Below are 20,648 nucleotides of genomic sequence, written 5' to 3'. Positions count from 1 at the left end.
CCCAGCCTTCGTCCCGCCCCCCTTGCAGTGACTAAGCCACTCAAGCAGCCAAAATTTAGCTTCCGTCCAATAGGAGCAGCAGTCGGTTTCCACTGACACCAATCAGACGCCATAGCCGTTAAACTGGCAGCGCTAACGGCCAATAGCTGATAAGGAGAGCCCACCTCCCTCTGCGCCCCGTTGCTGGGGCAGCCGCTGTCAATAGCCCCCGAGCGCCGCCGCGGCTCCTTTAAGTGTAGCGTGGCAACGGCGCCGCGTCCGTCGCGCCGCGCGGGCCGAGCTAGCGGCGGCCGGCCCGGGCCGGGCCAGGCCCTACGGGGGAGCGGGGCCCAGGGCAGCGGCCCGGCCTGAAAGAAGGGCCGAGCCCCTGAGGCCTCGGGCCCGAGCTGGGTAAGCGGCGGCTCCACGGGGGTGGCCGGACAGTAGCAGCAGCCGAGGAAGGTGGGAGGTTGCAGCGCTGTCCCGCGGCGTGAGGTGCTCCGCTGGAAAGCGTTAGCCCTGAGGTAACGCTCGGTGCGTTCCTTAACGGGCTCTGGCAGGGCTGTGGCGTTGAGACACGGAAAAGGTGGGGGAGGAGCAGGGATGCTGCCTTCTTTGGCGGTGATTTGCTCTGAAGTTCGGCATTCCCGTCTCTTGGGTGGGTGTTTCTGTCTGAAGGCTACTTTCTTGCTTTCTTCCGCGCCGTTAGGGATCAACACCTGAGCTGCGTGTTGTCAGGACGGCCCTGAGGCTGAGGGCCTGGCGCTTGGGCTGAGCCTTGCTCTGCAGTGCCGGGCCCGTGTGTGTGGTGAAGGGAGGAAGAACCTCCGAGTGGTTCTCTCTCCCTGTTTTTCGCTCATAGCCTGCTTTCTGGTTCTGTGGTACGCTTAGGAGCGATGGGAGGCAGCCCTCTGTCATCCCTTGGGGTTGTGTTGTGACCTCTGCAACGCTGCTCCACAGTGACCTGCAGCCTTACTGCTTGCCAGTGCGTTTGGGTTGGGTTCTTTCTTTTTCTTCCCACTAACACCAGAGGGTTTCACAAGGGCAAAGACGTAAAGAGTAGCAACAGATAGTTGCTGAAGTAAACAAGTGTGAAATTCTGGAAATGGAGCTTTCTGAAGTTGTGTAAGTCCCAGACTTATTTCATGGGTGCTGTGTTGGTCTGATCTCGATGCATTCAGCTGCTAAAGTGGGGGGGGGGGGGGGGAGGGAGAAGTTCTGCTCACTTTGATGGAGTGTTCTGCTTTGGTTTGTTGGTGTGTATTCCTTATATTGTTTCAGGCCATATTTTTTTCCCCCCAGTAATTCAATGTTTCCCTCTTTACATCATTAAAGGTACTGGGACAAAACCAGTATCTCTGTAGATTTTGCTCAAGCAAGTTATGGTTATTTTTATAATAACTCAAGCTTGTTGGTAACAGTTGAAAAGTCAATGAACCAAAGAATTTCTTAATTGAATAATCCTTAAGCCATCTAAAGTAAAATCCAAATGCCTATAACAGTGATTTGTTTGCTCTGAAGATAAATTCTGTGGTTTTTGTTAATGTTAATCAAATTGCATTGTAAACTGGTGGAAAATGGCATCTGGCAAAGCTTGAAAGATGCTTCCTGTTTTGTATGGTAAGTGTGGCGATATTAGCAAGTGATGGAACTGAAAACCAATTGAAGGTTTGGAAGTGTTTTGGGGGATTTCCTCGAGGGAGCTTCCATTGGTTATACTTTTCCAAGTTATTTTCTGTCTGATGATTTCTAACTCCCCCCCCCCCCCTCCCCCCCCCCCCCCCCTCCCCGCCTTTTTCCAATGAGCATCAGAACAGAAATTACTGTTCTTTGCTGTATGTCAAAGTAATGCTTAATGCAGGTTGCTAAGGGAGGTGGATGCCCCATCCCTGGCTGGACAGGGCTTTGAGCAGCCTGATGTAGCTGTAGGTGTCCCTGTTCATTACAGGGCTGTCGGGCCAGATGGCCTTTAAGGGTCCTTTCCAACTCAAGTAATATATGATTCTATGAAAATATTCTTGAAAGGGAGCATCCAGTAGAGAAGTGGATACATTTTTACATGTTACTTCACAAGATAATGTTTCTCTGTTTTAAATACCGTTGTGAAACGCATTCTTCCAAAAGGTTATTGCCTATTCAGTGAGTGCTCATGGGACTATAAAATTACTGACTGATCATCTTTAAGTTAGTAAGTGAAAGCGAATGTTCTTTTTTTATATATATAATTAGACATCTAGATAATTGAATCGCAGACACTTACATTTTTCCCCAAACGCGATACCACTTGTTTTGGTTTATATACATTTTCGTCTCAAGAAGAAAAAATATTGTGCACAGAGATTCCTTTCAGTGTCTTAACAGCAGACACAAGTAGGGTGTACCTTGGCTATACACCCATCACTGAAGATAGCTGCCCAATAGAGAAGTTAGTACCGCTGCAGAAGTTAGGTGTGCAGATGTTAATGGCTGTGGATGTGGTGCCTTTGGTGCCGGGTTGCCCACCTCAGCACTCCGGGGCAGTCCGTGCTGCTTGACTTCCCACCACATTGTTTCATTCAGCCCATTGCTGTGGGCAAAAAAGGGAACACATGTTAGACTCAGAGCTGAGAACTGGTTGTTAATCTAATTAAAATCTTAACGGTCTAATCAAAGGCTTAGTTCTAGTTCAGATATTAACACAGTTCAGGTTATGTGCAGTTACAGTGATAAAGGTACAACCTCTGATACCAAACTTCCTTCACCCACCAACTTTCCCTCTGGGACCTGAAGGGCTTTGTCTGGGGCAGGGTGGAGCTGTCAGTGTCCCACATCCTCTCTTGGAAGGAGGGAGTGTGTTGATGGTTTACTTCTCTTTGTGTCCATTTGGGGTTGCTTTTATGCTTGTTAACATGCTGCACACCTTGTTCTTTTTTCAGCACTTCATGGCTCTGTATCATATCACCAAATTTACTACATTTGGTGTATTTTACTCATGTTAAGAACTTGTCCTTTGTTATGTGTATTGATGTTTATAGAACTGATTTTACCCATTACTGAGGCTGTATCACCTGGTGAGCAATCATTAATTGACCACTGGTGAGCTATTACAGTCCAGGGCCCCCCTGTTGCCCTGTGTACTTTAAGGCCCCCAGTCATCCCATGCTTGTGATCTTCCATGCTCTATTTTTCCAAGGCTTGCAGACAGTTTGCTCTGCACAGAATAACTAGTGCTTATTGCTATCTGTTATAAATCAAACTATGGGTGCTGAAGTGTGCAGTTATACAAAGCTAAGCAAAAACTAGTTAGGTAAGTTGTGTGGTGGTTAGCTAATTTCCTTGCAGCTAAATAAACCCCAATAAAGCTCCAAACATCCAAGAGGAGTCCAGACAACGTCTGACAAGTCTCGTGGCCCATTCTGATAGCTGAAAATAAAGCCTATGGCTTCTTGGAAGAGGTGACAACACCTCATTTGTTGTAGGCTGCAAACGCAATTACAGTTTTTATGTTGTTTCAGTCAGGATGACTGAAGTAGTTTGATGCCTGTTACAGCCCTACAGAGTATTATCTTCAGATTTTATGTTATTTTACTATTTTACCATTAGCTTATATTTTATGGTCTATCTTCAGTATGACTTGAGGTTCTATCTTGTGGAAGCAGACCTAATGCAGTCTTACCTGTGCACACTGTAGAGAATGGGATGTTGCCAAAACTGTGCCTGTGTTTCAGTTTGGAATCAAGGAGCAAGATAACAAATTCTGTGAGCAGTTTGGGAGTGTGGTTGTGCCCTCCTAAGTTCAGGTGTCTTACATGATCTTAGTCTTGCGCTTATTAGTGCTTGTGAAATCTTTTTCACCTTCACAGGCAAACATGGTAATACAATTATGGTTAGGTGTATACTTCTGAAATATCTTTGATGGCTTCATGAATTCAAAGCAAAAGAAAATAGTCATTGCTGGTTATCTGAATGCTCACTACGACTGACTCCTTCCAGCACATGTTAAGGAATCGCTAGTACAAGTGATCTTAAGCACTGCTCATCTTTCTGTTTTCATCAGACTAAGTTTCAGTCACCTGATTTATTTTAATCTCTTTGGAAATACTTAGGTGCTCGAAAAGCAGCGTATTAGAAAGTTACTCCCCAGGTAAAGAAAAAACACTCTTTTCCAAATAATTCAGTAATTATTTCCCAGCAGCTTCTCAGTTTAGAAATCTGTTGGAGTATTCTAATATTCTAATTCCTGCCATATAGATTAAGAGGGCAAATCCATCTTTGTCACTGGAGGCAGAGCTGTGTGTGCTAACAGTGTAGTGGGCTGGAAAGCTTGAATTTGTGATGAAAACTGTCTTGGCAGCTGACGTTTCTGTTCTGCTTGGCTATGCAGTTCTTATCTATAGACAGGGGAACAGAAGGCCAGGAAAGCATGCTAAGTTTATTTCATTAGGATAGCAAAGTGACATAATATGGTGAAAAAATTGCAGCTCATTTACAGGTATGTCATATGCCCTGCAGTGTAGAAGAGATTTGATTGAAAGCAGCTCAATGTTTTTGTGGGTAGTTTACTTGAGCTCCTATCTTGTTTCAAAATGGTTGTTTCATTCTACAGGCAGAAGTGTCGGGCTCCTGTGTGTGTATTATTTATTCATCTGTTAGAGACTCCTGATGTCTTGAGGTTGGAAAGGTTGGAAAGATTGGAAATAGGTGGAGAAATAAGCTTGAAGTGTGGGGAGAGAGGTGGAAGGTGCAGGAGGCTGAGTTTAGGCAGTTAAATACTTCATGCACTGATGCAAAAATTCAGTTTTGACTGAGGAAAGGCAAGGAAAACTTTCAGTGTATTTGCTCCATGTTCTCAGTGTCTGAAAAATGCAAAGGTGATTTTTACATAGGGAGTAGACTTTTCAGTTTACATCATAAGACAGTCTGCAGAAGCAGTCATTCCCTTTTTACATCTGGTAATATTTACCATATACCAGGTGTAAAACGTGTGATGTTTACCACATACCAGCAGTGGTCTCTCTATCAGTTATTTCAAAAATAAACATTTAAAAGACTGTACATGACGTTAGCATGTAAAGCACATGATACAAATACATGTGATCCTACCAGTTCTGGAAGCAGTTTATGATGCACTATGAGTTGTAGGGCACAAGAGTACTTCCCAAGGCAAGGAGTACACTAACACAGGTAGGATCTCAGAGGTCATTAGTAGAACAAACTTCAGATCAGTTTTTCTTTGTTGTTGTTTTGTTTGTTTTTTTTTTAATCAAGCATTTCATTTAATATCATCAGAGTATGAGAAATTGAGGTACAGAAGGCTTAGTCTATATCTGCAAATACCATTTCAGTTCTAGTCATAGGAATAAGTTGTCAATTTCTTGGGTTAGAAAGCTTTTCAACATGTTTATATTAGCTTCCTGAATAGCTTCAGGCTTTCACTTGGTTTATTTTCCAGGGGCTTATCTGCTGTCTGGTCTGGGAATTTCTTATTCTAGATTCAGCTATAGTAATTTTCTGATAATCTTTAGGCGATGAATTGCCTCAAACTATTGAGTGTAGTACTAGCTCCATTCCTAGAGTGGCATCTGTCCCATTTATTATAAATAATAAGACTAATGTAGCTATTCATCATAAGATTATAGGAATTCTGAGTCATTTTACAGTTCTTATATCTTTCTTAACAGCAAAGCCATTCTCACTTTTTTTTTTATCTCTCTCAGTTGTTACAGAAAAATGCATTTGGAATGATAACTTCTGTTTGCTGAGCTGAACTACAAAGATCTCATGCTTTGGAGATGAAGATGATAAACACAAAGAAATAATCCAGCTTCTGCTGCTGTGAATATTGAAAGGTCCTTTGTGTCAAAATGAACAGCCTTTGAGAAGAATCTGGAAAGCTGCTAAAGCTTAAAAATGGGAGAAAGGGTAAGGAGCCCAGATTCTGAGCAAGACAGAAGATCAGATGAGGATAGAAATAGTGACTCTTATTATTCAGATGAAGATAATGCATCCCATTCATCTGACCGTTCACCTACTCTAAGCTATCCATCTACAAGCCATGAAAAGCAAGATCACAAAACAAGAGCTTCAGACAGTCTTATGCACTACCAAGGTAGGTGGATAGCAGAAACTGTTCCTTTGTAGCCTCTCCAAAGAGTCTTTGAAAGCTGGAATAAAAGTGGGAATTCTACTGTTGTAAGAATCTGCTAATAACATTTGTGTGAATTATACTGCAGGTGGCAGGTAGACTCTTATCTGTTCAGTTGAAAAATGAAATTAACCTACTGCTGTAAAAGGGAGATGTTTTTGGTTTTCAGAATTACTCATGTTTCTTTTGACAGAAAAGCACAGCTCTTAAACTAGCCTTTTGTTGCACCTTGCTGTTGTTCTCTTTGAGTCTTTGACAAGAAGACCCAAGGCAAGGCAGTACTACATGGTCTATAAAAGAGAAGATCCTTTGGTTGTGGAAGTGTGCGTGACTGAGCTTTCCTGTATAATAAGGTGTAGTTACAAAACAAACCTAAGAAACAATCACCAATGTTGCAATACAACAAAATAAAAATGTTTGGGGAAAGTTTAGTTGCCTGTGGAATGGAAATTCAAGAGGTTTTTTTAATAGGCCTTTCCTGAGGGTAAAATATAGCTGTACTCTGAGCTCCCTCACATGTACCTCATGAGCTGCTTTGTTGATTGAGACTGTGTGGGAGGCAAACATCCCTGCAAAAAAGAAAAGAATGGTTATACAGCTTCGGGGCTGAAGGAGGGTTATGAAGCCTCTCTCCCACATTTTGACAGGTTCTTCTAAATAGTTGCATGCATTTTCTGGTGAAGTGAAAGCATATCTTACTTTTCTTTAGCAAATACTCTTTTATTTGCAAATCCTTGATGGCAGAGTTTTCCAGGGAGAGCATCTCCAGACCCCAGCATTTTGTCAAACTTCTCTATGTTCAGAAGTGGCATTGCAGTTGTGGGTTGGGTATCTGAGAAACAAAAACTGCACTTCCACTGTTCTGTTTGGTTTGGAGTGGGCAAAGAAATGAATAGGTCTTTGGCATAGCTAAAGTTGAATACAATTATTACATGAAGGCGTGGTGAATGTAGTGTTGTTCTTGAAATGCACTCTTCCCCAACTTACCTATATGGTCAGAAGTGCAAACTTGGTATTTGAGTTTTCGGTTCTGCTCTTAATCTGGAGGAATTTATGAAGGCTGCAAGGTTCATGGTAACATTCTTAGTTGTCAGCAGGAAAAATGCGATTCCTATATTAGTGAAAGATGCAGTTTCTGTATTAATCTTTTCATACCCAAATGTCACATAAGTATTATTCATGGAGGGGGGGAGAAAACTTTCCTGTTTGTTTTTTTTTTTTTTGGAGTGGTTATTTTTGCTGAAAATCGCTTTCTGTAGAATAGAAGCATGATGAACATTAAAGGGAAGGAAGGATTTGCTGTCATATACACTGTGTGTGTGCATAACTGCATTATTTCTATATACCAGTTTTCAAGTCTCTATACTGTATAAACCAGTGCTCAGAGTATTTTATTTTTTTTTTTTCTACTAAGCTGTATGTATAGTCAGTTGTTTTAAGATGGATTTTTGGTGTGTGATGTGCTTTATTTTTCTCAGCCTTGCCTGAGATGCAAATAAGATAGAAACACCAATGTTCAGCTGTTATCTGCAGTGATGGGAATAAAATAATAGCAAATAAAAAATGTAAGTGATGGATACTAGTAATCAAATAAGGATACTCTGAGGAAAATAGCTTGTGATACAGGAATAAGTAATTCAAGGGACAACTGGATTTTCATCAGATTTATGATTTTGCTTTGTATGCTTTTTTGACCCCTTAAAATTGCAGTTTTATCTGTCAGCATGGATTTAAAAACACTGTTGCATTTGTCTGAGAAAATTACATCTTGCATAATGCATAACTAGCTAGCTCTCAGCTAATTGTTGCAATTTTAAAAGCATTTGATAGTATTGCATGCGTAAGGGTACAGTATTTCTATCTTAAGCAAGCTAGTAAATGTGATCAAATATTAATAAAATGTCTGTCATTTCTGATACAGTTTGTAGGTGATTACTTTGCGATGCTTCTGTGTTGATGTCTGCAGGTATTACCTCTTTCAGTAAATCACAGACATAATATCCCATTTTTAAATCTATGGAAGGAAGCACAATAATGCTTTCACATGGGCGCTTTTTATTTTCTGATTTGAAAGCTGCAGTCTCTACTAAGTATTATAGAATTGTTTCAAGCAGAACTTCATTCCAAGAAGGATGCCTGAATCGATAACTTGCATTGTCTTCTAATAAACGTGCTTTTGATTTTTCCTCTCTTAGCCACAAAGAAGTTTGGTTCCAAATATGCACCAAGCAAAAGAGGGACACGGTGGGGTTTCCGTTCTCAAAGCCTCACTAGGGATTCTCCTGCGAAAGATATAGATCTTGTTACAAAGAGAGTTCTTTCTGCTAGGCTGCTGAAAATCAATGAGCTCCGAAATGAACTGACCGAACTCCATATCAAACTGGATGAGCTGCAGAAGGAAAACAGGGCACTGAAGAGGCTTCAGCACAGGCAGGAGAAAGCCTTGAATAAGTTTGAAGATACAGAAAATGAAATCTCTCAGCTCATTGCTCAACACAACAATGAGATTAGAATATTAAGGGAGCGCCTACGAAAATCTCAAGAGAGGGAACGTGCCACTGAGAGAAGGCTGAAAGATTCAGAAGATGAACTGTACCGAACAAAAACTGTCTTGCAGAAACTGAAAAAGCTGTCTGCAGATAAAAACCTCGCTGAAAGAGATGACCTGGCTAAGAAACTAGCCTATGCAGAGAGCAGACTAGAAGAGAGTGAAAAAAGAATTAAGGTGAGATGAGCTTTTGATAAGAAATACTTGTTCAGATATTTCTTAACTCAGTGAGTTTTATGTATTGGTTTGGCTTCTGGTTTTCTTTGCTGTTTTGTTGGTTTTTTTTATTCACTTTGGTGGAGCAAGTAGAAAATCTTTCTTTTACTTGATGCTATTTATGTGCAAAAAATATTCCTGGGGTGACTATATGGTTGTATACTCAGTAGTCATGCATTCAAATGGCTGTTTACGAATTATTACATGTCAGTGTATATGCAGCATTTCTTAAACATTTATCAGATATTCAGATAACTGTATGCTACAATTCTTTTTTATATATATATATATACACACATATATAAAACATTATATACTGTAATTATATATATAATGTACTATATAAAATATAAATATTATGTAAGTTATATATATACATCTTCAATATGTTTTAGTTTTATTTGCAAAAAATATTTAAAGATATGCCTTAAAAACTCACTTTACTTTAAAAAAAAAAAAAAAGTGTTAGCAATATTAAACTGTTGGTAATTATATACAATACCATGCTTAGCTGGTATTTCATCGTAATTTCAATTTCATCCTAATTGTAAGTATCAGTACTGAATTGTAAGTTATATTGCGGTGATAATAGATAACAATAACCTGAAGGATTAAAGTGGAAATTAAGCTTTCATGAAATAGACCCCAGAATAAAAGGAATATTCCTGTAGTAGGAATGGCTACATTTCTCCAGTCACCCTGTGGTGTCACCATCTGGCACCTGGAGATCAGGTATCTCAGCATTTGTAGTAGTCATGGAATATATGAAAGTGAGTCATGCCCTCAAAGTGAGAATCTTTTCATCTGCTTTCTACCTTCTCCCATCCTTACAGGTTCACTTAAAACAGCTATTGAGAGGTGAGGGTATGCAAAAGAAACAACCATCATAAATTTCTTTCTAGTAGATTATGGTTATTTCCTGTCTTCTTCCTCTTCAGTTGTCTCATTTCTAAACCATCAGGTCAGGGTTTTACTAGAGATAAGGAGGTGCATTCTCTGCCTGTTTCAGGAGCATTGGCTAGTGGATACCATTATGTCTCCAGATTGCCCCTCGCTATTCCAGAAAGATGAGCAGCAGCACCCACAAGTGCTGTGTCTGCCCCCTTAAGCATTAGGATTAGGGTGTAAATGTATTTGGTGTTAAAGTAGTGGCGGAGTTGATCTCTGCATCCAAGATGTTTATTTTTTTGTTATTTATTTATTTTTTTAAAACCATGTTGATTATGTAAAAAAAAAAAAGTGTTCTTGGTTATTTAAAAAGTATTATTTTGTTGATTTAATTGAAGGATCTGGAGAAAAATCTTGAATTAAGTGGTAGCAGTTTTCAACGAGAGTTACAACTGAAGAAAAAAAAGGTGCTTGAAGCACAAGACAAAAATAGAGCTCTCCAAGAAGAGCTTCTTCAACTAAATCAGAAGCTGAAGGTAAGATGTGAAGCAATGCAAGTTGGTATCTGTGTTCTGGTGTTTTATCTTTGGAAGTACCTGTGATCAAGTTTACGTATTTTAGCAGTGGTTGCACTTTCTCATAATGTACTTGATTATCTCACGAGAGTTCTTTTCCGGTTTCACATTGATAAATTCTATGCTCTGACTCTACGGCCTGTTTTTGAGCAGCAGTGTTTCCATGTTATCATTATTGATAGCGCTAGTTAAACAAAACAAGACCAAGTACTTAGCCAAGAATGGTCATTAAACCACAAGGTATACTGGAAAGTTAAATATTGAAGACTTGTTTTTTAAATCAGATCTGCAGCTATATGCAGCCATTTATGTTACTAGTGTACTTGGATTTCAGTAGGTTTGTGTAAAGATTAGTTGTGAGAGATCTACACACTTTATTAAATCTGTGCAGTTTTATTTAACTCCTGGTTTGGTTGCCAAAATTCTGAGTTTTCCTGTAAAACTGTGATTCAGAAAGCGATGTATTCTACCTTATCAGTTTGCCTTTATAAAGAAAATGCCTTTATAAGGAAACTCCATGTTAGAAACATTCTTATATACTGAAGATGCTGCAGTTTGTCACCTTACTAGTTGTTGAGCACACAGCGCTAGTGATACAAAAATCTGCTTGTGAACAGTGAATGTTTTTAGCACCATTTGTTAGTGGAGAGTTTGAGATTCTGAAAATATTTTAATTATCAGATGGCTTCTGGTAATTCACTGTTCATTTCTGTATTTTAGTTAATAAATATAATGAGGCTTTTATATAACATATAACAGTGGGACGCTGCTCTGTAATATTAGCTCACCCTGTGACAAGTAACCTTGAAATGTTTAACTCTACAATACAGAAATTTTTCTTGTGCAGTCTATATATACATCACTACTCTTAGTTACATTTATGGAAACACTGGCATTTACTTTAATTTTTGCTGCAGAGCTGCAATATTTTTTTCCAGAGCATTTTGGTAATGAGGATTAGGAGTAGAGGAAAGCTCTAGTTGAATTTTTGAGCACAAGAGAAGTTAGGAATGTGATTGTTCTCCTTGAAAACTGGGCAGAATTGTTGATGCCTTACTTAAATTCCATTTATAACCTGTATTTTAGTTTACCGCTAGTGAATGAAACATTACTAACTCCTGCTTACATCTCTTTCCTTAATAGGAAAAAGAAAGAGAACTTGATGCAAAAAATATATACGCTAATCGTATGCTGAAGGTATCACCGAGAAAAGGCATGGATGTTATTCAAAGAAAGAAAGGTAACAAATAAAGCAATAAGGACAGAAAAATTAGTACTGCTACTTTGAAATTAGACTTTACCAGGTTTATATCATACTGATCCTATCACTGCTTGTCTGAGAAGACTTAATTTTTTGGCACTGCTTTCTACACAGCAGTCATTGTGGAAGAAGGGCCCGTAGCTGCAGTAGAACTAGAACTTCAGGTTTCCTCCATATAGGTAATTTCTCTCAGATGTTTTTGGATGAAGGAGGACCAGAAGATTACAGAGTGAAATTTCTGATAGGTTATAGATGTCTACATGACAGTGAACAGAAGACTGAAAATACGAAATGTCTCTGCTGTATTTTGGGAAAGATTTTTTGTTTATAATTTTCTCCAATTGAAATTTATTTAGTCAGATTGGCTGTGGTACATTTTTCATCAGCGTACATATGTTCCTGGATGTAATCTTCTAAAAGCATCATTACGGTGATTTTTCTTCTGGAGCGACAGAACAGCCGCAAGCCTTATGCTACCAGCATAAATATACATTTATGTTTGTATGTCTCTGTGTACTCAGGCAGTCTTTGGTGGATCAGTAGAATCTATTTGTCAGAAGAAGCAATTTCTGGGACTGTTTTAAATAGTTAATGCCAACATTTCAAACACTTTATCTATTGCTCATTTTTATTGTAGGTATTCTACTATTAATCTGTTTTTATGTTCAGGTATTAAAATACACTACTTAATAGAACTAAGATTTTGTGCTTTTAAGATACAAAAAAGTATATTTTAACTTAAGGATCTTACTTCTCTGAATATGAATTCTCTGAACTCTGTGACAAGCAAGAAGATGAAAACGTATCTTGTGGCTAAATTTTTACAAATATTCAGTGTACTGTGATTTGTATAATCACAGAATCACAGAATTGTAGGGCTTGAAAGGGACCTCCAGAGATCGAGTCCAACCTCCCTCACAAAGCAGGTTCCCTACACCAGGTTGCACAGGTAGGCATCCAGGCAGGTCTTGAATATCTCCAGAGAAGAAGACTCCACCACCTCCCTGGGCAGCCTGTTCCAGTGCTCCGTCACCCTCACCATAAAGAAGTTCTTGTGCACATTTGTGTGGAGCTTCCTATGCTCAAGTTTCTGGCCATTTCCCCTTGTCCTGTCTCCACGCACTGCTGAAAAGTCTGGCCTCACCACTTTGCCCCCCACACCTCAGATATTTATAGACCTGGATCAGGTCCCCTCTCAGTCTTATAAATAGCTTTATTCTATTTTTTTTTTTTTTTTTTCATCTTGTATGCATGCTTTTTTATATGGGTTTGTTGGTTGTATGTTTTTTTTGGTTGTTTATTTAGCATGTAACAGGTGCTGGGAACAGTTGTGTGAAATTTGTCAACGTTTTCCACTTCCATACTTGCAAATACTTGGGGAAAAAAGAAAATTGGGTAGATACACAGTGGGATATTTTAAAGTAAAGATACGCTTTGTTTTTATTTGCTACAGCCAACAACCAAAATATCAAAAAAGGAGCACAGCTCACGAAAGGAGTACAGACCAGTGGATGCTTCTCACCAGTAGAACTTCCTCCAGAGTCAGAATTGATCTGTAGTGATGCAGTAGATAAGAAAGAGAGGATTCTTTCAAGAATAGTGAGTTCCATTTAAATTATATATATAAAAGTATTTGAGACTTGTTCCATATAATTAATCTATCAGCCTGAATATTGAATACCCAGCTTGATTTTTGGGAAAAAAAAATGTATAAATATACAAAAAATAATTTAGACAACATTCTGATCTTTAAGAGAAACTCTACCCTTTCAGAAATGTTGTGTGCCATTTTTTGTGACAGTTCACCATACTCTGTGTCGTACTGATGCCCACTAACTCTACCTGTTTCTTTTTCTGCCTCTGTCATTTCTTTGATGTTTTCAAGCCTTCATTTTGTTTTTTTCCTTTTCTTTACTTCTAAAGCTTATGTGAGCAATCTGTTGTAACAGTGCTGGCTGCTTTGTCTTTTTGTTTTGGTCTTAATTATGGTTTCTTTTACTTTGCAAATTTATTTCACGAGCCATAAATCTAATGCTTCCTCTTATTGTCAGAGTACTGGTATTTCTTCTGTCGTTTATCCAGCTTTGTGAACGTGGTTGGATTTGTTGTTGTTTTTTGTTTTTTTTTTCCTGCTTCCCTTTTTATTATAGAATGGTACAATTAGAAGTATTCCTAATGCTTCTGTGAGCTCAGGCTAGAATTAGAGATTTGAAAGATAACATTAGACAGGTTCTGGTACAAATTTGATGCACTTTCTTTCCATAAGGCTAGGACTGTCTGTAAGAAATAATACTCTCATGATGGTCTTCACTGACTTCCTGATAGGAGGGAAGTATTTTCATGGCTGGTTTCTTTATTCATGCATTCTATTTCAGAATCTTTTCTGTGTGTATGGCTATAGTTTAGTGTATGTATTTTCCAGCACTTCAGAGTGTGAGTTCCATAAGCACACAGTAGGTACAAGCACAGCTTGTGAAATCCAGTTGTTACTTTAAGTAATGTAAATTAAATTTGGGTAATCTATTTCACTTGTTTTAGAGTAAAGTAAACTCCCACATAAAGTAAAATACGCTTTCTTAGAGAAATAGGCACAAGCCTCAAGATTAGCATCCACTTGTTGGATTAGGCTGCCTTTCTCTTCCTTGCTTTTCTGTTAGTGGTTTCTTACTGTTGACTTTAATATCTTTTCAAGCATATTTTCTTTTAAATGTGTGAATGTGTACTCATTAGCTGATTTTTAACCCAAGAATGAACCTTTCTCTTTCACTGTTGTCACTTGATACTCCGTAACTTTAAGTACCATTGTGAAACTGTCTGAATCTACAACCTACTCACATCAGCAAGAAGTCAGATTGTGGTAACTAATTGCTTGTTTGCTAAAACAAAAACGGGCTGGGGTCTGGCTTCTATTAACATCAATTACTGAGTTTTAGGGAAAACTATTCTAACACAGTGACAATTTTATGACATTGAAGCAGCAGTGTTCCTGAAATGTGTATTACTGAATAGAATTGGTTGTTAGTTTTGTTTCAAATGAATGTTAGAGGTGTTAAGATAATAATGCCAAATCCCTGAGTTGTCAGAGTTGGTTTAGCTTACATGTCTTACTCATTTTTATGATTAGCAGTAAAGAACACAATTTTAGAGTGAGATAGAAGGTTGTATGATATTGTTTGTTGCATTATTTTTCTGCATTGGTTTGTTATTGTATTAATTTGTTTCAGGAAAAAGAGCCTCAAAACAAAGAATGGAAAGAGCAAGCAGACCTCCTAAAACAAGAGCAAGACGGAGAAAAGGAAGAGAAGCTGAAACGTGTTCAGGAACTACAGACTTCAGAGGAGAGGTTTCAAAAGCTACATGATGGTAAGAAAATGGGCAGCTGAAAGCTGGATAATGTAACATGGAATACTAAGCAAGTGAGACTGCGAGGTTTTTGGTGGGGTTTTTTTTTGTGAGAAGAGCAAAATAATTTTGCAGAGATCAGTACAGTGGAAAATTATTTTCAGTTATGTTATGCAAAGAGATCAGAAAGAAAAATGGAATATAGAGTAATCTGAATCCTGTACTCAGATGTGATTAAGTGTGTAGCAGCAAAAATATATTGAAGTCTGAGAGATTTTGCTTTACAAAACAAGGATGACATAGCAAGTAAATGCTGACATAATCTCTGATTTGCTACATGTTATTAAGGTAAGACAGTAGTTTGGTACTGTTGTAACACAAATCTGCTGTCCTTAATAAAGCCTCTTTTTTCAGTCTTTATTTCACTTCTGTCATTGGAGATAGTAATTTTATGTTCTTACCTTATCTTGTGTGAATCATTTCGTGTGGCTATTTGTGACATATCAGTTTTTATCTTTACATCTTAATATTGCTTATTCTTTATTCATTTGGCTTTCAAAACATACTAGTGGCTTACATTTATAAGATTCTTTTATGTATTTTGAAGTATTTCAGACAAACCACATCCTGTCATGTTAAAATGCTCTTTCAGTGATTATAGTTAATTAACAGAAGCAGTTATTGTAGCTGACAAAGAAGAAATCTAAAAAACTACAGCTGCCTTTAACTAAATTCTACATAATTTCCCCTATTTCCACTCACATTGGTGTTTAACTTAAACAAGCCAGGAGTTTGTTCTGTTACCTAAGATGATTCTGACCATGTTTTCTAATCATATAAGCTGATATTTTCCCCGCTTTGCATACAGAAAGGTAGCTACTTTACTTGCAGTGATATTTTCAAATACAATGTGATTGAAAATACTTACAAACTGAACTGTTGGAGTTATTTCTGTAGGCTTGGTCAGAAGTACAGTAGATAGCATGGAACGCTGTGAAAACATCAATCAACAGTTTGAATTAAGAGTTCAAAAGGAAATGCCAATGTGTTGAATAGGCCAACTCTTATTCAACTTTTGACCTAACAAACATGTCTATTGTGACTTGAGAAGATAAATTCTTAGAAGCATTTTTTTTCTTGTACACATAAACATTTGCACATATGAGTAGTTTAATTACTGTTCTGCTCTTTACGTGCCCCTTTATATTTATGCAGATTGTCATTAGCACAGGCGCTCTCTTTGTATTCGTATAATGGGATATGAGACCCTTGTGTGAAAGTGTCTTATGCAGAAGATTCAGAATGTTTAAAATCACGCACAACATGAAAACAGTGATGATTGTCTGTGACTTTGTTGCCTGATAGTTTTACAGGATTGGTTCCTTTGACAGTAAAATCTATTTATCCCAGTGTCTGTGATGCTGATGAAGACCAAAGTACTGTGCAAGTTGGAACTATTAAAATCAGTGGTGTCACACTAATTTCTCTTCAGAGCCAGGAAATAAGAAGGCAGTTGGCAGAAATGAATTTCCGCCGGTATTCTAAAATGTGGAAAATGTCCTAATCCTTTTATAAAAATGGTAGTATACCTTTGTATCTCAGCAGAGAATGTTGTGGATTTAGTTGTAGTTTGAGTAATTTTACAATGAGAATACCACACTGTGCATAAAAGAACATATTGCATACTCAGTGGCTTTTCCTTGCACTGTTTTCAAAACATTCTTGTAAAGGCAGCTTAAGACTAAGACATTGTAACTAATGTTTGAACTTCCTACAGAGTGGGAAAAGGAAGAATGTGACAAAATGAAAAAGGAAAGCAGCTTTTTATTGGATAAAGAAGATAAAACAAAGATGGATACAGAAACACACAAACCTGAAATAGAGACGGATAGCACTGAAATGCTGGAAGAACGTCGAAAAAGTGAATTTCTACTTGCCAAAATGAATGAAATTGATAGAGAAACTCAAAATGCAATGAATATGAAACTTGCTTCCCAAACATCGTTTGTAAACACGTTGAAAAAATCTGATTCTCCAGAGAAGAAAGAAAAAAATGGTCAGTTGTTTGAAATTCCAGGGAAGGTCACAAATGGGTTTCCCCAAGAGGACAACCAGGAGGATGCCACAAGAACACAAGGGCAGAAGCAGCGAAATTTAAGGACTGTAGATTTAAGTAATGAATTGACATTTGGTAGTTATGTACCTTCCTTTGGAAAAGTATCAGGGAGACCAAGTTGGCTTAGTCAAAAAGGTGACACTTTAGAAGAAAACATGAAGGAAAATGCAGATTTCCATAGTAAGAAAGAAAAGAAGTCCAATTTAATGGAACAACTCTTTGGAAACAGTGCCAGTACCATCCTCCTTCCTAAAAGTAAGGATGTGAAATCTTTTGACATAGATTGGGAATCTAGTAACACCCTTCTTGATAAAAACAGCAAAATCAAAGTAAAGGAAGACAATGATCTTTTCAGTGAAGGAAAAAACCTAAACAGGCACCGTCTGCAACATGCTGGAAGCAAGCCAGCTTTTAAAACTCTGGGTTCTTTAGAAGATGAGATTGAAGAAGTAGTCTTAAAATGATCATATTTTATATTTTTCATATGCAAACACTGAATGAATATTTTCACATAATATTTATTAGATACAGATTTGAAATATTTCAGATGTAAAGCCTTATGAAGGAGTAATTTACTTAAATGGATATATTTGTACAGAGGAAAGATGCGCTCTGGTAGAACAGCCTAAGCTACAAGCAGGAAATTTGTTTTAGAAAATAACATCTAAATACAGGCCTGGAAGATCTGGTAGGGACTGTTTTGGCAGTAAGACAGTGAAGCTGTCCTGGGGGACTTGTTGATAGGTGAGATAGCGACTAGCTTGCCACTTAAGTCAGAGAAGATGTACTTGCCCCTACCTTGGCTCCGGATAAATGGTTCCTGTTGCCACATGGTGCCATCTGACGTATGCGGCTGTGGCTTGGGGTGCCAGAGTCTTGTTAGCACAGTGCTAACACACTGTAGGAAGGGAAGGTTTTACAAAAGCTTACAGTCATGTGCACCTTTTACCTACATGCACTCATAGACGTTTTGTGCTCTCTTGCTGACTTCTGCACACAGTCTTTATCACTCTCTTAATTATCAAGACTTATGTGTCATCTGTGATAGATCATTAAAACCATACTTCTCACAAAGGAGAATTATTTATGACAGAGTTAGCTAGCTGAGAAAGTAATGGGCTTTTAAGTGGCAGCGTTGGCATTCAGAGCAGCTAGTAGGTGTGCATCTCTGGCTAGCCAGTGTAGGAGGTGTATTTTTTTTTTACCTGTAGGCTGCTCACTCTACTTTTAGTTTGGTTTACTTTTAAGCTTCAGTTTGCTTTCTCGGGCATTCAGAGAGCCTGTAAACTGTATCAGGAAAAGGCATATGTAACATCAATGTCATGAAACTGATGGAAGAGACTGAACTTGCACAGAGCCTCAGGTGGAAAGAAAATACTCTATGCTGCAATCGTGTTATCTTGGAAGAACCTCAACAAAAATACAACTAACTCAGGAGCAGCTGATCTCTTTTCTGCATAGGTTTTCTGGAGACCTTAATAACAAACTTGTCCAGGTTGTCCAATATATTCGGGTTATATTTATTATATAATGCCATTTTTTGTAATTTTCTACATAAAATTCCAATCATTAGGAAGTTTTTTTGTTTGTTTTTTGTTTTTTTAACAAAAATGCTCTTATTAAAACAGTTAAGTAAAATCTGTACGTGTAGATCATCTTTAACAAAAAGTTTTGACTTTTTATATTGTGTTACTGATGGAGGGCGTGGGAGGGAGAGGTGGGGAGTGAATCTCATAGTGACATTGCCAGTCATGTAACTCACTGCATGGTGCATGTACATAAATTAGAATTGCAGGCAGTGAAGTATATAGCAGAGGCATTCCAGATAATTACATGAAGGTCATCATTCTTTACTAGAGTGGCAGATTTTTAAATGCTTTCCTGATAACGCTCCCTATGAGCCTGATTTAAAACATACTAAAATACAGACGGGGTTTATCATGATTTCAAGAAGCTTTGAATCAAGATTTCTGTGGAAACAATGGCTTTTCTGAAAAGAAAGGCTGGCGCCTGCATCATGTAATAACTTTCTTTGCTCTTTCGTTCAGAAAGAAAATCAGAAGAAAATTAGTCACAGATCCAGACTGGGCATGGAGGACTATTCTCACTAATCAGGCTGAAGCGAAAAGCAAGCCATGTTCACCTGCTTGCTTACGGTGCAAACCTGCTTATGTCGGTTGTAGTGTTACAGAGTTCAGCTCATTTGTTTACTTACTGTCAGAAGTTTAATTCTGACCTGTGGTAATGAGTTTAAATGTCTGTTATTCTTCCTCAGTTACTTGTTTGGGGATATACAATGTTTTGAGTGGCAAAAGTTGGCTTGTAAGCATGTTAAGTGTATGCGAGCGAGTGGATATTTATCTTATATTTTTCTCTTCTTAACTGTGGATGAGTACTGCCCTTCAAGACTAAGGGGCTGTGCTCATGAAGATACTGCTGTGGCTGCTTGCTTTTGTTTCCTGTGGTTGAGGATTACAGGACATGAAACATGTAGTTGCCGTGGTTATTAAGGATCACGTAGTGTATGGAGGATTGGTTGGTTTGTTTGTACAGTGACCCATTAACATCTAGCAGATTCTGATTATCTTGCTGAACTGTTGCGCTCTGCTTTTTCAATTGTAAATGTATATTTCTTAAGTTGCTTTGCACTATCAGCCTGTTCTGAAGCTCACAAGTGTCCATGTTCTGTTAGCAGACCTTTCCTGAAGCAAACATTGTGCCGGCTTGCACAAAAAGGTATATCCTCTAGGGAGGTGAAAATAAATTAATCTGCTGGGAATGGTGCCACAGGTATATTTGTTGTTTTCCCCGATTGCTTTCTATCCCTACAGCTTATTGTCTTTTCTTGCTACGTTTACGGTTTTAGTGTTACTTGTGTGTAAATGCCATTACGGTCAAGAAGTATAAATCAAGCACTTGGGACTTGGAGGGAGCAGGAGGGTGGAATTTTTGGATCCTTCTTGACATCTGCAAGCAGAATTTCTGATGTTGAGAAGTAACGATTTTCCACTGTCTGGAAGCAACTTCTACAAGGTCTTAAAAGGGTCTATAAACATCATGATTGGGTTCATCGGTGTGCATTAGCCCTTTTTACCCCTGATCTTGACATCCATATCCACGTAGTGTGCATGTTGCTTTAGCAGTGGTTAAGTGTTTGCAGAACACTCCACACTGGGGGATAAGGAGCAGGCCACAAGTGTAAACTGTTCTGATGATGATCTGTGATGATGACTCGATGCTTATATTGTTGTAGATTCTGTTAGAACTCTGATAAATTCTGTTTTTCTAATTTTGCTTTGCTTATTGCATGCATGCCTGAAGAGGTTGATTTCAAATCTGTAATGCTTCTAAATGAGGAAATTTGGAGAGGATGTGCTTTAGGCTACCTGGTAGCCTGAGGTTTGTTATGGTGCCAAGACAGAAGCTCTAATTCTGCTAGCCCAGAGTCTATTAGCTCTGTTGAGGGTTATGGAAGAATATCTGATCTGGCATGTTAGGAGTAGAAATCTGATTAGGAAAATGCCTTGTGGCAAATGGCTAGAAGAGCATCAGTGGGACTTTTGTGGCTGTTTACATACCAGAGTCCTCAGGGTGAGCCT

General features: G+C 38.4%; 1 protein-coding gene across 3 annotated transcripts; it reads left to right on the top strand.

Moving 5' to 3' along the window:
• The first annotated feature begins 254 nt into the window (after positions 1 to 254).
• LCA5 (lebercilin LCA5) lies at positions 255 to 18,683 on the top strand. Of its 3 annotated transcripts, none has more exons than XM_072331958.1 (8): positions 255 to 390; positions 5,676 to 6,067; positions 8,299 to 8,828; positions 10,154 to 10,291; positions 11,474 to 11,570; positions 13,045 to 13,190; positions 14,816 to 14,954; positions 16,711 to 18,683. In XM_072331958.1, the coding sequence occupies exons 2-8, from the start codon at positions 5,869 to 5,871 to the stop codon at positions 17,511 to 17,513; spliced, it is 2,052 nt and encodes a 683-aa protein (XP_072188059.1). In that variant the 5' UTR covers positions 255 to 390; positions 5,676 to 5,868; the 3' UTR covers positions 17,514 to 18,683. The 3 variants fall into 3 exon arrangements, with proteins under 3 accessions (XP_072188059.1, XP_072188057.1, XP_072188058.1); XM_072331956.1 differs by having other exon boundaries at positions 259 to 503; XM_072331957.1 differs by having other exon boundaries at positions 259 to 513.
• The last annotated feature ends 1,965 nt before the right edge of the window (positions 18,684 to 20,648 follow it).

The sequence above is a fragment of the Excalfactoria chinensis genome, chromosome 3 (assembly GCF_039878825.1).
Source record: "Excalfactoria chinensis isolate bCotChi1 chromosome 3, bCotChi1.hap2, whole genome shotgun sequence".
In the NCBI taxonomy this organism is placed as follows: Eukaryota; Metazoa; Chordata; class Aves; order Galliformes; family Phasianidae; genus Excalfactoria; species Excalfactoria chinensis.
Note: the sequence above shows the minus strand (reverse complement) of the source record. Positions and strands in the feature narration are given on the sequence as shown.

What these genes read in the sequence shown, in the direction of transcription:
- LCA5 (XM_072331958.1), top strand. Translation starts at nt 5,869, where the DNA reads ATGGGAGAAAGGGTAAGGAGCCCAGATTCTGAGCAAGACAGAAGATCA. An exon ending in AGAGTGAAAAAAGAATTAAG is followed by an intron (nt 8,829 to 10,153) that starts GTGAGATGAGCT and finishes ATTTAATTGAAG; the next exon opens with GATCTGGAGAAAAATCTTGA. An exon ending in AACTAAATCAGAAGCTGAAG is followed by an intron (nt 10,292 to 11,473) that starts GTAAGATGTGAA and finishes TTTCCTTAATAG; the next exon opens with GAAAAAGAAAGAGAACTTGA.